The sequence below is a fragment of the Prionailurus viverrinus genome, chromosome D4 (assembly GCF_022837055.1).
Source record: "Prionailurus viverrinus isolate Anna chromosome D4, UM_Priviv_1.0, whole genome shotgun sequence".
NCBI lineage: Eukaryota > Metazoa > Chordata > Mammalia > Carnivora > Felidae > Prionailurus > Prionailurus viverrinus.
Genome location: NC_062573.1, coordinates 18,090,172 through 18,105,950, shown reverse-complemented (window position 1 = coordinate 18,105,950; position 15,779 = coordinate 18,090,172). Strand labels below are relative to the sequence as shown.

General features: G+C 41.5%; 1 protein-coding gene across 3 annotated transcripts in view; it reads right to left on the bottom strand.

The window, feature by feature from the left end:
- The window catches only part of ELP1 (elongator acetyltransferase complex subunit 1), a 57,637-nt gene that overhangs the window by 23,113 nt on the left and 18,745 nt on the right, over positions 1-15,779 (bottom strand). For 2 of the 3 annotated variants that reach the window (XM_047829249.1, XM_047829247.1), the window contains exons 12-25: positions 14,421-14,591; positions 13,531-13,630; positions 11,188-11,370; positions 8,328-8,434; positions 7,903-8,021; positions 6,723-6,776; positions 6,533-6,638; positions 5,582-5,697; positions 5,176-5,249; positions 4,368-4,446; positions 4,190-4,269; positions 2,399-2,536; positions 2,190-2,275; positions 1,733-1,881 (exon numbers count right to left, since the gene is read on the bottom strand). In XM_047829249.1, coding sequence (XP_047685205.1) covers positions 1,733-1,881; positions 2,190-2,275; positions 2,399-2,536; positions 4,190-4,269; positions 4,368-4,446; positions 5,176-5,249; positions 5,582-5,697; positions 6,533-6,638; positions 6,723-6,776; positions 7,903-8,021; positions 8,328-8,434; positions 11,188-11,370; positions 13,531-13,630; positions 14,421-14,591 — 1,562 coding nt within the window. The remainder of the gene's footprint in view (positions 1-1,732; positions 1,882-2,189; positions 2,276-2,398; positions 2,537-4,189; positions 4,270-4,367; positions 4,447-5,175; positions 5,250-5,581; positions 5,698-6,532; positions 6,639-6,722; positions 6,777-7,902; positions 8,022-8,327; positions 8,435-11,187; positions 11,371-13,530; positions 13,631-14,420; positions 14,592-15,779) is intronic. The other variant, XM_047829248.1, reaches the window with a different exon arrangement.

The window sequence follows — 15,779 nt, the reverse complement described above, 5'->3', positions numbered from 1 at the left end:
AAGATGAATTCTCATATAGTCTCACAACAACCATTTATTTCCTAAGCTAATAAGGAAAACAAGGTTCCAATCCAGAAGAACAAATGCATCCAACTTCTCTGGAAGTGGAAGGTACTTGGAGCTCTTTGCATGACATTTCATGCCCTCCGTCTTCAAGTTTTAAAACAAAGGTAAAACTGTACTGAGTTAAACACAAAACTCTAAGGTCCTGCCAACCAAGATTTTATTAGCACTGACTGTCTGCAGCTTTGTACTATGCCCTGAAAATTGTTTTTTTTTTTTTTTCTAAAGAACAGACGCTCCCTGTTCTTAATGTAATTTCACTGGGCAGATAGGATAAATACACATTAAGTATACAAAAAAAGACCAGAGAAAAAAATAAATACTTATGCATGTGATAAAAAGCACAACTACAGGCCGAAGTATTTAATCAACAAACAGTTAGGAAGAATTCACTACGTACAAAAAATACAACAAACCCCTAACCTCAGGAAACCTATAAGCTAGTAGAGGAGCTAGAATGATACGGAGGGAGGGGCAGGCACTGGGTGCAGTGGAAGCACATGAGGCCCATCTCATCTAGTCCCTGGGTGGTGGGCAGGGAGGCAAGAATGGATTACTGGGAAGATGCTACCCTGGCATCCTTTGCCTTAGGTGAGTGAGAATTAGCCCGCTGAATGGAAGGGTGAGAGTGGTGAAAGCCCACAGGCCCACGGGAAGCAGAAGTAATGCTACCTGCAAAGCTAAGTGGTGGCTGTGGGGACAAAAGCACTGCCTCCCCTCTGCAGGCTGAGAAAAAAGAACAACATCAAGAGATGAGCATAAGCATAGACACCAGACCTGGGTGGGGGACAAGGGGGTGTTAAGCAGTATTACGGCTTGTAAGCTCTATCCTACAGCAATGGGCAGAGCCCATGAAGCATTATAAGCCAAACAATGAAAGAGCAAAATTTCCTTTCAGCAAAGATCACTCTGGCAAGAGCAAAGAGAGGAGTGACAGGATGAAACTAAGACTGCAAAAAACAGGTTAAAAAATGTATAGGGGCACCTAGGTGGCTCAGTCGGTTAAGTGTCTGACTTCGGCACAGGTCATGATCTTGCTGTTTTCGAGTTTGAGCCCTGCATCAGGCTCTGTACTGACAGCTCAGAGCTTGGAGCCTGCTTTGGATTCTGTGTTTCCCTCTCTTTTTTCTGCCCCTCCACTATTCAATGCTGTCTCTCTCTCTCTCTCTCTCTCTCTCTCTCTCTCTCAAAAATAAACATTAAAAAAAAATTGTTTTTTAAATGTATAAACCAGGGATGCCCCAACTTTTCTACTATAGCATGCTAAGGTGGGACAAGAGGCCTCAAACCTTTCCATTCTGCATGTTCCCACTTTCCACTGGGAAAAACAGCTACATACCAAGGAACTGGATTGGAATAGGAGTCATTTGCTATATTCCCTTTATAAGAGGAGACTTTGTTCACATACATGACCATAATCTTAAAGATAACGAAGTAACTTAATTCACTTGTTCAACCTAGCATTCAAAACACTTTGATAAGCCCAGAACTGACAGAGAATGAGGCTTAGAAGCGTGAGCCCTGCAAACTCACAGATCTGCCTCTAGGCCTGTACATGGAGTGTTAACATCAGACAAGATACTGCAGTATCAGGGACAGACAGGGTTTCATACCACCATGATAACAAAAATAAGAACCAAAAGGATGTTAAAGTGGAAACTCCACATACCTTCTGTGACTTCTCAGCTACCATGAGGACCAAATCAAAGTCATACGTCCCAAGAGAATGATCATATAATTCATTAACGTCTACCAGAAGCAGCAAATACTTCAGGGCTTCTTCAGCACTCACAGCATCGGGAACAGGCGAAGCACTGCCTGTCATGTCAGTGTGTAAGAAAACAAGACCAATCAAAGCCATTTGGGAATAAACCCGTGCATCTAGCCAGATAACCAAAAAGACAAAGTAACAACATTTCTTGGCCGAACTGAACACCATATGACTTCTTTTGTACATGCTTTGTAGGGCAGCGCTCAAAGAAACTGACACAGGTCTTCAAATGTCCAATAAGCCACATATTAAATCTGTGATGTGGCACTGAACCTGGTCAGTGAGATCTCCAGAAGACTGGAAGTCTGGTGACATTCGGGGCCCTGTTAAACACTCTCCGTGAAAGGGTCTCTACCTTGAAGCTCGTGTACCTTCTGCAGCACAATTTCCAGTTCTGGGGTTGTTTTCTTCACGTGAGAGGTGAGTATTGACAAGCAGTACCTGAGGTAGTGAGTGAAGAACGCCAGAATGAGCAGAGTGAAGAAGGACATTCTCAGTCCCTGCGTAAGGACAATAGCACACTTCTGGGCCTCAAAAGACGCCAACTAATGACAGCACACATACTTGTGAGGGTTTATGCTCTCCATGGCTGCTCTCAGAGCATCGCAGATGAGGTCTACTTTTTTCTCATCAGGATCCTTGGACAGCTGGGCAGTGCTGGTAACCGGTGGAGGATACATGGTCTTTGTAACATCTTCTTCCCTAAGAACAGGTCATTAAAAGGTCACTAACTGAACATGTGTCCTAGCTATCAAATGACTACCACATACTGGGACATGCTGATGAGGTAATAAAAATGGCTTTTGGAGAACAGTTTCATTATATTCACATTAGGTGAAAAATGAAGAAACAAACTGAGCAATGAAAACATGTCCCAAAAACGGTGTACAGTGATATATTCACATTAGCCCCTAACTGGGAACAGACCAGGTGCCCAACTACAGAGGAACAAATAAACAAACTGTAGTATATTTGCACTATAGCACACTACATGAACGAACCTGTGATACCAGCAAAAACACGGGTTACTTTCAAGGTAACATGCCGAGTGAAAGCAGCTTAACTTACAAAGAAGAGCAAATACTATCTGATTCCACTTACATTTAAGTTCCCCGACAGGCAAAATTGATCTACGGTGACAATCTCCAAACAATGGTTGCCAAGGAGGTAGGGAATGGGACTAACAAGAGGTTTGGAAGAACTTTCTGAGGTGAAGGAAATGTTCTCTATCTTGACAGGTTTGGGCTACACAGAAGTACACACTGGTCAAAACTGCCTATACAGTACACTTATGGTCTGTACATTTCATCACACATGAATCTGACCTGCTGGGGGGGGGGACCCTGTACACGGAGAATGCACTCTAATCAGTGTTACACAAAGTGGAATACTGAGACATAAAGTGGACTGATATCTACAATTAACTTAAAATTTGCCTCAGAGTGCCTAGGTGGCTCAGTTGGTTAAGTATTCGACTTCGGCTGACGTCATGATCTTGCGGTTCACAAGTCTGAGCCCCACACTGAGCTCTGTGCTGACAGCTCAGAGCCTAGAACCTGCTTTGGATTCTGTGTCTCCCTCTCTCTCTCTGCCCCTCCCCTGCTCATGCCTGCTCTCTCTCTCTCTCAGAAATAAGTAAAAACATTAAAAGAAATTTTTTTTAATTTGCCTTAAAAAAGGTGAATGATGGATAGACAGATGGTAGATCATGATAAAGCAAATATAGGAAAATATCAACTGCAGAATCTAGGTGGGGGTATAGGATGCTCACTGGACATCTCAACTTTTCTTGTACGTTTAGAATTTTTTTTTTTTTCTCATTTTTTTTTTTTTTTTTTTTAATTTTTTCAACGTTTATTTATTTTTGGGACAGAGAGAGACAGAGCATGAACGGGGGAGGGGCAGAGAGAGAGGGAGACACAGAATCGGAAACAGGCTCCAGGCTCTGAGCCATCAGCCCAGAGCCTGACGCGGGGCTCGAACTCCCGGACCGCGAGATCGTGACCTGGCTGAAGTCGGACGCTTAACCGACTGCGCCACCCAGGCGCCCCTAGAATTTTTTAAATTGGAAAAAAGTCATTGCAGAAAAACACACCATTTGACTTCAATTTCATATACACCTAAAAATAGTCAATTATAATTCTAAAGGACACATTTTTGAGTCTTAGTTTTAAATAGGCTATTTTTAAAAAGAAGGAAAAAGAGCAAATATCTACTGTCAGTGGCATGTTAGACTTATAATGATTAAAAAATACCAAACAGAAGGTTAATTTTTTTCCTGTAGCTATTTATGCTTTATTTCCAAAATGAGATAAATAATGGATATGATACTCATAAATCATTCAAAATACTTACTTCAATTCTGTGAAAAACAAATTGATATGATTTACAGAATCTATCTGTCTTATGAAGGTTTCCACATTTTCAAGAAATACCTACCAAAGACAAAAAAAAAGGACAAAAAATTTTAGTTCCAATCACGTCAGTTCAAGTCTCAGGTAAGCTAGAGTTAATATGAGATTCAGAAATTTACCTTCGGGTTATGGTCATGGATCAGATTGAGATTAATTCTCAATTTTCTCATGCATTCAAATGCTTCTTTAAACATAAGTCTGTGAAGAGACATAATGAATAGACATGTCATTTTACAAAGATAATAACCTTCCTGGATCCAACATGTTTTCATTATGATACAAACCAGTTATAATTAGATTACAGTCCAAATGCCAAACAACTACCACTGGACTTCCGCTCTCAATTCACAGAATGAAAAATCAGGTACCAGCTTCACTTACCTTCTTCACTTAGTCCCCATGGCAGTCTGAGGACTACTTCCCCACATACACATGATAGACAATCATCATAGAACTTAGGTCTACTTTCTCTTTTAGCAAAATGTTAGTAAAGGTCTTTCTAATATAAAGTTTTCCCAAAATAAACTCAGACAATGGATCATTTCCTTCACAATAGTGTCTCAGGCATTTGTGGGTCAAAGGCCCCTCTGTACATCTGCCCAAAGCCTTAAGCCTTCTGCCTGAATAAATACACCCAGACAGTTTGGTGCACAATTTCCCTGGGTTCGCGGGCCATCTAAAACCCATGTGGACCTCCTCAGGCTAGGAAACACTGTCTTGTATGATGAGTCTCACGATTCTTCCTACTAGGAATATTTATTGCACCACATAATATTAAAATCAAAGTGTGGGAGGAAAAAAGCCTCTGAGAATCTGAAGACATGTGTAATTTCATACTTTCATGTTTTAAAAACTTTAATAGAATACATATTATGTTCACATATAAGTCATAACAACAAACAAACTAGTCATATACATGGTTCTTACTTGTCCAGCCACTTCCGAATCTGAGCTAAAACCAGAGCTCGATGATGAACAACTTCTAAGTTTCCCCTTGGCATCTTAAAATAAATAAATCAGAACAGTAATGTTTTTAATTTAACAGAAAAAATTTAAATACCCAGGATATACTATTTCACCTAACTCAACTCTTCACAGAGAACTACCACAATACTATAAAATGCGCACACTTCCAGCAGAATCTAGTTGTGCTCAGTAGTTATTTTGACTTCCAAGAGAGGCTTCCCTTTTACCCATGCTGGGCACAACCTGTATCAACAACCTTTGTATAAAGCTAACAGAGAATTCAGCAAGAAATGGCCTATAGTAAATTATTACAAGTGTAAGAGTATCTAAAACACAACCAGAAACACAGCCATAAAAATGAGCTTACCTGTAATATAAGCTTGGTGTCCTGGGGCACAACGGTGACAATACGTGAACCCCTCTCCACCTTCCGCAGAGATTCCCCTTTAGACACGTGGTTGTTGCTCAGACCTGCATGTAATGCTAAAGACACCACTGGCTAAGCCATGAGAATCACCGTCATGACAAGTCACTTTCCATTTACTGCAGTTGAAACTGAACATATTCTCCAAACTAGAAGAAAGCAATTAACAACCACATCCCTTTGCTCTCCCACACAACCACAAAACCGGTAGCCTTCCTAACAAACAACCTTATCCCTGGAACTTGCCCTCTCTTTCACAGAGTGCTCATGCATATTCACATACACAGCTTCTCAAATGATTTAGAAAACACAGGGAGGACTGGGCAGCTTCTCTATGCACATTATCAGTACACTATAATCACATCTGTGAAATTCCCAGTTTTCAAGTTGGAAGCAAAGAAAATAAGGGGAAGTTTTCTAGAATAAGGAAAACACACAAACAGTAGGGGGAAGGGATACGTGGAATTCAAGAAAAAATGGGACAGTTTCCTACAAACCACTAGATAGAGTCTTTCAGATATACGATGGAGGGTGGCCACAGTGAGCAAAGGAAGATTACAAAGAAGTGACAGCCGGCTGTATCTACATGGTAACTCAAAGTACAACACTGGATTAGTTATATACTCCTGAGAGCAGTTTTGTTTAATTTTACAATGTTCTGGTTGAGGAAAGACCTCCTTCATTGGAAGTCTTTGCTAACTGGCATAGAATACTGAACTGAGATACTGTGTTGTGATTAGGGGCCAAGTATATGAACTCTAAAGGTTTGCTCACAATCTAGGACTCTATGATAAAAAGCCAAAGTAAGTGGTGAACTTTAAAGTCATCAAGGCTTCAAAGGGAAGAAGATATTAGAAAAGGGACTATTTCCTAATTTATACACTGAACACTTACTGTTAAATGAAGCATCTCTCAAGCAAAAACACAGGCAGGTATGGGAATGGGTTGTCAACAACAAGAATTCACCATATACAGCAAACGATGTGATATTTGAAGCAACCTACAATAAGACAAAGGGGAAAGTTAGCTGTATTTCTTGGAGCCGACAGTAAAAAGGATCCTGCACCAAACCCAGCTTTGATACCTCAGTGTCACTGATGAAAAAGCGGCATCTGTCGGTCAGACCAAGGACACATTCCTGCAAAGAAACAAAATTGAAATTACAAACAATTCTAACCCAACTAGTTAAACCTGATTTGTCTATCACATAGTTCTATTGCCCTGTGGCTTCACCTCTAAGTCCACGTCATCAAGACTGAATACAGACACCTGAGATGGTGAATACAGACTGAATACAGACACCTGGCTCAGGGCAAAGTGGAGCAGCATGCCATCCAATCCATCAGCAAGCCCCATATTCCCATCTGCTACATGTGTCTTGACTAGATCCCTTTCTGCTTGTCACCACCTCCTCTCCAACAGTCCGTCCACTCTCGGCCCATTCCTACCTACTCTCCACTGGGCAACCAGAATAACCTTTCAGAGCATGAAGCAGATCGTACCATTCCCTGATTAAAAACAGCAACAATTTTCCAATCTTTGTGAAATAAACAAACCCACACTCCTTCCCACAGCCTATCACAAAGGTCCAGCCACACTGCTTCCACTCGGTTCCCTGAATAAGCTGGGCTCTTTCCAAGTTCAAGGTGCATGCAGTTCCTTCTCCCTGGAACACTCTCCCTTTCCCAGGGACAGAGATTTCTTTCCCTTCATACCTCAGCATGTAACCCATGTCAGAGACGCTTTCCTGTACCATCTTCTAATTAGCCCCCCAAACCACACCCTGGTCATTTCCTTCATTCTCTTATCAGAGGGGATAGTCATACCCACATTGATAGATTACAAATTCCAGAAGAGCAGGGATTAGTTAGCTGTTTTGTTCTGTAACCACTGTATCCTATCATCTGCCATAATTATAGACATTCCAATATTTGATGAATCACAACCCACGGAACACTATTTTCGAGATTACATTTCTGTTGTCCCCAAACAGCATTTAATAAAACTAACTCTGAATTATCTACACAACAGGGCATAAAAGTCTGCCAACTGCATTTTTCTACCTTTTAATTCATACCCCCAAGGAAAGGAATCAGCTAACTCCTACATGTCAATCTCTTAATTCCATTTCATAGATGAAGAAGCTGAGGCTCAGGTACTTTTTTCACTGTTGCCCTGAGAGTAAGTGGAGACTTTTACCTAATGCCATCAGTTCCTGGGCCACTGTTCTAAGTGGTAAGTCTTTCTGCCCTGTGTTCACTTACCTCTCCTCCAATCATGGCCAATTCAGTCTGTGTGCAAGGATAAGGAAACCGAACAGGAAATCCACTAGGGTTCTTCCATGGTTCAACAGCCAGAGAGGGTGACTCTGCAGGATGGGCAGCTGAGGTTTACAAAGAGTTGGTATGCTCACTGTAAAACACTGTCACATCAATACTTGCTGGAACACTTAACATGCAATTTGGATCACTTTCCAAGTGTATTTTGGAAACTCATACAATACTCCAATCCATTACAGGAGAACACAGAGGGAGAATATACCTGCCAATTCCACTCTACAGCTTTGGGTTTTCCAGGATAGTTAAAAGACCTAACAGTCAATGCAGCACTGACAAGAAACTCACAAGTACACATTCTCAAGAATTAAACATTTATCATAAACACGCTTTCCTAACATTCTGATACTCACCCCAAAGGTACTTAAGCATTTGGCCACCAGCCAGCTGCAGTGCTACTGACTTGGTCTTGGAACTGCAACACAGACTGATTATGACTCCATCCACTGCCACAGACGAACTGACAAAAGTAAAAAAAAGGGGAATGGGGGTGTGAACAGACTACTTGATTCTCAAAAGTAGTAGCACTTCACTCATTTTGCAGAATGAAAAAAGAAGTAATTTCCCTTTGGGCTGCACTGCCTATTTCAATACAATATATACATAATGCATACACACAATGATAAATACTGCAAGCAGGGGCCCACATAAATTACCTGTCACACGACACTGTTTTCCACAATGCCAATAAGCTAGGTGTCTACACTGTGAGGTCATCACTCCCATCTGGCAGCAACTTAATACAATTTATAACAACTTAATCGCCTTCACTGGACATGCATGGTATCATTTCTGTCTCCTTAAAATATACATTGCCTTAAATAAAGCAGTGAATCTGTAGAAAAATGAGTATACTCAATATCTCTTATTGCTATCATATTCATTCATGACAGTCTGTGGGTCTTCATTAAAGGGAAGAGGAGAATCTGTTACTATCATTATGTATTTTCCTGCGTCGATGAACAGAAAATAGACATGTCTGGACAGAAGCAGAAGAGAACAATAAAACCAAATGTTGCTGATGCTAACATTTATTCAAAGAGTTTTTAGCCAATCTACGAAAAACTCAAAATGCCCCAAATTTTGTGGGGAAAAATTATCTGTGACTGGGTTAAGAGAAGAGATTCTGGAGTGAGAATGAATGGGACTGGATACAGGCTCTACCTGCATGATCCCAAGCAAGTTACTTAACTGCTCAGTGCCTCAGTGGTCTCAGCTGTAAAACACGGGTGCTAATGATACACACTTCGAAGAGGTAATGTCATAAGTAAGTGAGTTACTGTAGGTAAAGCACTTAAAAGAGTATCTTTTGCAAAATACAAGCTACAATAAATGTAAGCTATTAAGACCTGTAAGCTGATTGAGGAACTTTATATTCCCTAATGACAGTAATATTTTGTATGAAGAGAATAGCCTTTTTTTGAGAAACAGAAGTCAAAGCAGCACAAATATATTTTAAATGACTTCTCATTTCCGTACAACAAATGAGATGACCTAGCTTTTCCTTCTATGAGCTAATGATAAAGAATTTCAGGGGCGCCTGGGTGGCTCAGGTGGTTGAGTGTTCGACTCCTCATTTTGGCTCAGCTCATGATCTCACAGTCATGAGATCGAGCCCCTGCACTGACAGCACAGAGTCTTGGAACTCTCTCTGTTTTTCCCCAACGAGCATGTGCACTCTCTCTCAAAATAAATAAAAATTTTTTTAAAAATTTCAAATTTGGAGAAGCAGAAATTTGTACCATTTAGGTATTTCTGATGTAAAGTGCCTTGTTTTTTATTACCTTATTTTTTATTAAGTTTTTATTTCAATTCTAGTGTAGGTAACATAGTGTTGTATTTGTTTCTGGTGTACAATGTAGTGACTCAACAATTCCATCCATCACCCAGCTCTCATCACAACAAATACTCTCCTTAATCCCTTTCACCTATTTCACCCATCCCTCCCGTCTGCTCTGCTTTTTTTTTTTTTAATTTTTTTTTTTTTTCCACGTTTTTATTTATTTTTGGGACAGAGAGAGACAGAGCATGAACGGGGGAGGGGCAGAGAGAGAGGGAGACACAGAATCGGAAACAGGCTCCAGGCTCCGAGCCATCAGCCCAGAGCCTGACGCGGGGCTCGAACTCATGACCGCGAGATCGTGACCTGGCTGAAGTCGGACGCTTAACCGACTGCGCCACCCAGGCGCCCCCCGTCTGCTCTGCTTTTTAAACGTAAGCTCCTGGCTACCTATGAGTGTTGCATATAGCTAGAACATATCCTTTATACGGACATATTCATAAAAAGCTTTTTAAAAATATGAAGCACTTTGAGTCAAAGGTTAGGAGTTAATGACTACCTTATGGTTTGTGTATACTGTAAGGAGAGGTTCCTAATTTTGCAGCAAGGGTTTCTAGAATTAAGATCTAACCAGGAGACCCTGAATTACAAATGAGTCTGAGGAATAATATCAATTTAGGCTTATTGTGCCAAGTTTTGACGCTGGAAGCCTGAGGATTCTTGGAGCTGTCAAGGCAACACCATCGACCTCACAACAGGGTTTGCGTTACAGAGAACAGCACCCATTAAATGAAACCTGTTTTGAGACACAGATGCAGTCTGGAATCAAAGCAAAACTCAGGGGCCAGGAAGCAGTGAAATTTAGCAAAGAAAAACAGACACTCTCTAATAGTAAATGCAGTCAAGCACCAAAAAGAACATATAGATGAGGAAGCCAGAAGAAGCATCTTAAAGCCACTATATCAAATGAAGCACACAGATATAGACTGAGACTGGGTGGCTTGCTGGGTTAGCATCCAACTTCGGCTCAGGTCATGATCTCAAAACTGGTGAGTTCCAGCCCCACATCAGGCTCTGCTGTTAGCACAGAGCCTGCTTCGGATCCTGTCCCCTTTGCTCTCTGCCCTTCCCCAGCTTGCATGTGCACGTGCACTCTCTCTCTCTCAAAAATATATAAAAGCGTTAAAAAAAATTTATCGCATCTTACAAAAGGTTCTGCCCCATCTATTGGTATTTGCCCTATGTTTCACCACTTCTTGATACATATTAAGGTTTGTATTTTGACATGACTCAAAACTACACTTAACCCCCTTGCTAAGTATATTTAACAAAGTTACTGCCCTTAACCTCACCCCCCAGAAGTCAGAAAAAGTCCTATACTCAGAAAAGACACAAACATAACTCTGTGTGATAACAGGGAAGTGCTACAATACCTAATACTGAGCTGTCCGGGCTCATCATCCGTCACAGAAGGCATCACAGTCAGATGGTGAATGACAGACTGTGGGCTGGAGTGACTGTGGCTTACAGCCAGGAAAACATCTTCCTGAAACCAGGTGAGAAGGCTGAGCTTCAATGGGTTTACTTCTTGATCTTCACCATTCTCAAACTGAATTCTGTTTTAATATTGAAGAATATCCAACACATAAATAAAACTTTAATATCACTGAGATTTTCCTAAATGAAGGAAGAATGAACCACCTGCTCACAGTCAACTAATTTGGAATGACAAAACCTGAAGTAATGCCAAATATTACAAAATCCAAACAGTACAAAATCCAAACATAATTATGTCTCCCTGGCTTAAGAATGTTTCTCGGGTGCCTGGGTGGCTCAGTCTTAGCATCCGACTTCGGCTCAGGTCATGATCTCACGGTCCGTGAGTTCAAGCCCCGCACTGGGCTCTGTGCTGACAGCTCAGAGCCTGGAGCCTGTTTCAGATTCTGTGTGTGCCCCTCTCTCTGACCCTCCCCCAATCATGCTCTGTCTCTCTCTGTCTCAAAAATAAACGTTTAAAAAAAAATTTTTTTTTAAAAAGAATGTTTTTCTATTTACTTAGATTTCTTATATTGAGATCTTTATATTGAAAAGAATACTTCAGGAAACTGACTACACAAGAAAATTACCTGCCCTAGGCCCTAGAGTAACAAACCCCAGAGGTTGTCCACTGCCACCACTTATTAGCATTCAAACAGGCTCCAGCAGATATCTGAGTCTCAGTAGAATGCGTTATTTTTAAGTATTTCACATCAAAACGACTAATTAGCCTGAAAGATGGTATCTTGGCTTCTAACACCTTCCTCCTGTAGAATACATCAGAGGAGAGCACGTTTTTGCCACATCAGGCAAGAACTCGTAATGGCTACTTATCCTGCCTTTTAGCTAAAGTGGCAAGTCCTCAGCACGCACTGAAGAAGCTGGATCACTACCCTGCTCTTCGCACCCAACCAGCTCTCCCTGGACTCAGCCCCTCCACTGTGTTCTTCCCCACACAGGGGCCTTCCCATCTCTGGTTCCCACCAACACGTTTCTGCCCACCATAGCCAATGTTCCTGGACCATCTCTGCCAGTCCTAGCCAGATCTGCTCTTTAAGGACCAAGTATTCAAGTCCTTCATAAAATCTTCTAAATGACGTGGAGCTATCCTTCACTCAATTTTTAAAAATGATACTATATTCTAAATTGTCACACTGGGGCACCTGGGTGGCTCAGTCGGTTAAGTGTCCAACTTCAGCTCAGGTCATGATCTCATGGTTTATGAGTTCGAGCCCCGCATCCAGCTCTGTGCTGACAGCTGGGAGCCTGGAGCCTGCTTCAGATTCTGTGTCTCCCTCTCTCTCTGCCTCTACCCACTCAGCCTCTGTCTCTGTCTCTCTCTCAAAAATAAATAAACATTAAAAAATTTTTTTAATAAAAATAAAAAAATAAATTGTCTCACACTTCCAAGTTTGCCTTAAATCTGCCCTCAAGTGGTTTCAATTCTGTGAAATGAAATAACCCACATAAATGTTCTTTGAAAATGACTAAGTGTTATACAGACAGCCCCCACATTATACACATTTATTAAACATATTGCATATATTTAAGAGAAATATTACTTATTAAATTCAGCTACTTATTTTAGCCTGTTTATTATTCCTATTAACTTACAAATAAATGGTCTCAGGAGGCAGTATTTAGTAATTCAGAACATGGGCTTGTCAAATAGAATAATCAAATCCTGGATTCTCACAGAAGTGGTATTATAATTAATAATTGGCTTCAGGGTCATCTTACAATGTCTACAGTGTACCTGAGATACTGAGTTATACCCAGTCATTTATACTACTGTTTCAGTGGGAAAATGCATTCTGATTTCCAACCCGGGAGACTCAAAACACAGCAACCCAAAGTTCTGGAGTGTGGGATGCGACAAAGACAGAGACCGCATTCAGTCTGCCGTGTGGTAACAACACGGAACCCCTCACGCATGTAGGCATATGCAGCTTGGCCCTATCATGCTCATCTCCACCTTTACCGTGTGGTTTTCCCTGGCGAGCCAAGGGTTGTCAGAGGAAGTGGGTTCTAAGCCAGCTAACAGCATGGCTCCACAGTCACCCATTAGCATATGGCATTCAGATATCCAGGTAACTGACTTCCCCAACCAGGCTGAAAAACCAGGGCCCAGGGGTTCAATCTACTTGTTCCACTCAGCTACAGGCACAGGTTAGTAAGAGTAGGCTGAATTTAGAACTAAATGCTGTTCTCGTGGTCCAAGGTAATTAAGAACAACCTACTTGTATCTCTTTTCCAGATGAGGTGTTCCAAGAGAAACTTTAAATCCATTTCCACCCACAGCTCCCAGTTTCACCGTAGGGTCCACACTTGGACTATCACCTAGAAAACAAAAATGCAGACACTATCGTAGTAAACAACACACATTTTCCCTGGTACTAAGGGTAATGAATCCTCATTTAACAGGTTCTAGAAGGTAATCCACTTTAGCAATAAAGCATTCTAGAAATAACCACATCTCAACCTCTTTCTTAAATCTCTGCATACCTTCCAGGCTGGGGTTTCAGGATGCTTTGAAAACAAGGCTATAGTATCACGTGCCAGTGTAATTTACAGCATGCCACTGAACTCACAAATAAAAAAATCAAGAGAGCAAATAGAAGCTGGCAGCAATGGGACTGTGGAAGGGCAAGTGGATTAGACGCTAGAACACCTAAGCTAAGGTCCTTGTCCACTCTTGCTCAAGCAAACTGCAAACATGCTGGCATTCTCTTCCCTCCCCTACAGAACAGAAAAACCCCAGCTCTGACAACACTCATAGGATGGCTGTGAGATCAACTGCAAGTATGTGAAAAAGGCTATGAAAACTGTAAAATGTGATAAAGATGCATTAAGATACTACGCTACTCCCAGGGTTGAATGTTACTGTTAACTAACTTTTCAAGTTCAACAAGCAAAACGAATTGCTTTTATAAGCCAGAGTAGGATTAACCCCCTCCCATTCCAAACCCCACAAGCCAATTAGATATCATCATCATAATGACATTAATCACAAACTTCACAATTTTTAAAAACACTGGCAAGGCACCACCAAGGCAACACCATAGTATAATCTGCTTTTGTGTAGAAGGAACTTGGTTCAGAACATCTTGGTAACAGTTTTTGAACATACCACATTTATACACAGAAATCTGGTTACTGGCATCTAGGACCGCTAGGTCATTACTCTTCTGGGGGTGTGCAGAGAACATGACTTGATTCACAGGGTGTGGGAGCAGCAGCCGGTAGGTGCACATGGGAGGTGGAACTACACTCTGCCGGAAGACTGTCACCAGTACCCTGCCTGCGTGTGAGAGACAAGACGAGATTAGGTAAGTGGATGTGTCTTGTAAAGAAAGCATCTGACAACACAGCACCACTATCCAATAATGGTGGTAGAAAATACACAGCAGTTTCTAAAAATGTTTGGTGCTTTTATCATAAATAAACTTAAACACGGTATACAAGGAAAACTGAGTGTGTAACCTTCAGGCATGGAGCAGTCCAACTCTTGCAAACAAGGGCCAGGTGGCCAAGAGTTCTAGCTTGAAACCCGGGCCTGCAACCAAGCCAATGAACCGAGGGAATGATTCCCTTCCAAATCCTTGAAATATTTCCCTACATGTTTTCAATAATAAGACATACCTGATTAAGTCCTCTGTACAGAGCATATGATTGTAAAATCAGTATTAGGACTACTGATTAGAACAAATCAGAACTAATTAGAACAAAATTAGCACACCACTGCAGATCACAATCTTAGCAACAAGTTTTCCTTTACGTTACCAGCGGTAAGTACACTGTCTATTGAAGTAACCCCTTCTTGCTCCAATTTCCTCCCCCTCATCAAACAAAATACACCAACCAATCCTCATACTAGACAGATATCTGTGACTTGAATTGAACATATTGGAGATTATATAATTAACAAATATTGTACCAAATAACAAAGCAACCCAAGTGGAATGGTGCAAGGATCAGTGTAAATCTGTGTCAGAGCAAAAAGGTAAGACTGACACACCCAGTGCCACAAGATTACTGTTGTCGTCCTCTGTACCTGAAGTCAAAATGTTCAACGTCTTGGGGCGCCTGGGTGGCGCAGTCGGTTAAGCGTCCGACTTCAGCCAGGTCACGATCTCGCGGTCCGAGAGTTCGAGCCCCGCGTCAGGCTCTGGGCTGATGGCTCAGAGCCTGGAGCCTGTTTCCGATTCTGTGCCTCCCTCTCTCTCTGCCCCTCCCCCGTTCATGCTCTGTCTCTCTCTGTCGCAAAAATAAATAAACGTTGAAAAAAAAAAAAAAAATGTTCAACGTCTTCAGAGGTCAGACAAGTAAATTCGTGAAGACCATGGATGGAGTTGGGCTGGGCAGGGGTAAGGATGAGGAGGAAGGATTATGGTTCTCAGGAGAACACAAGCCCCCACTAGGGGCATTCCCATCCAATCAAAACAAAACAACAAATAAGTAAAAATAAACCAAACAACCAAAGCACCAA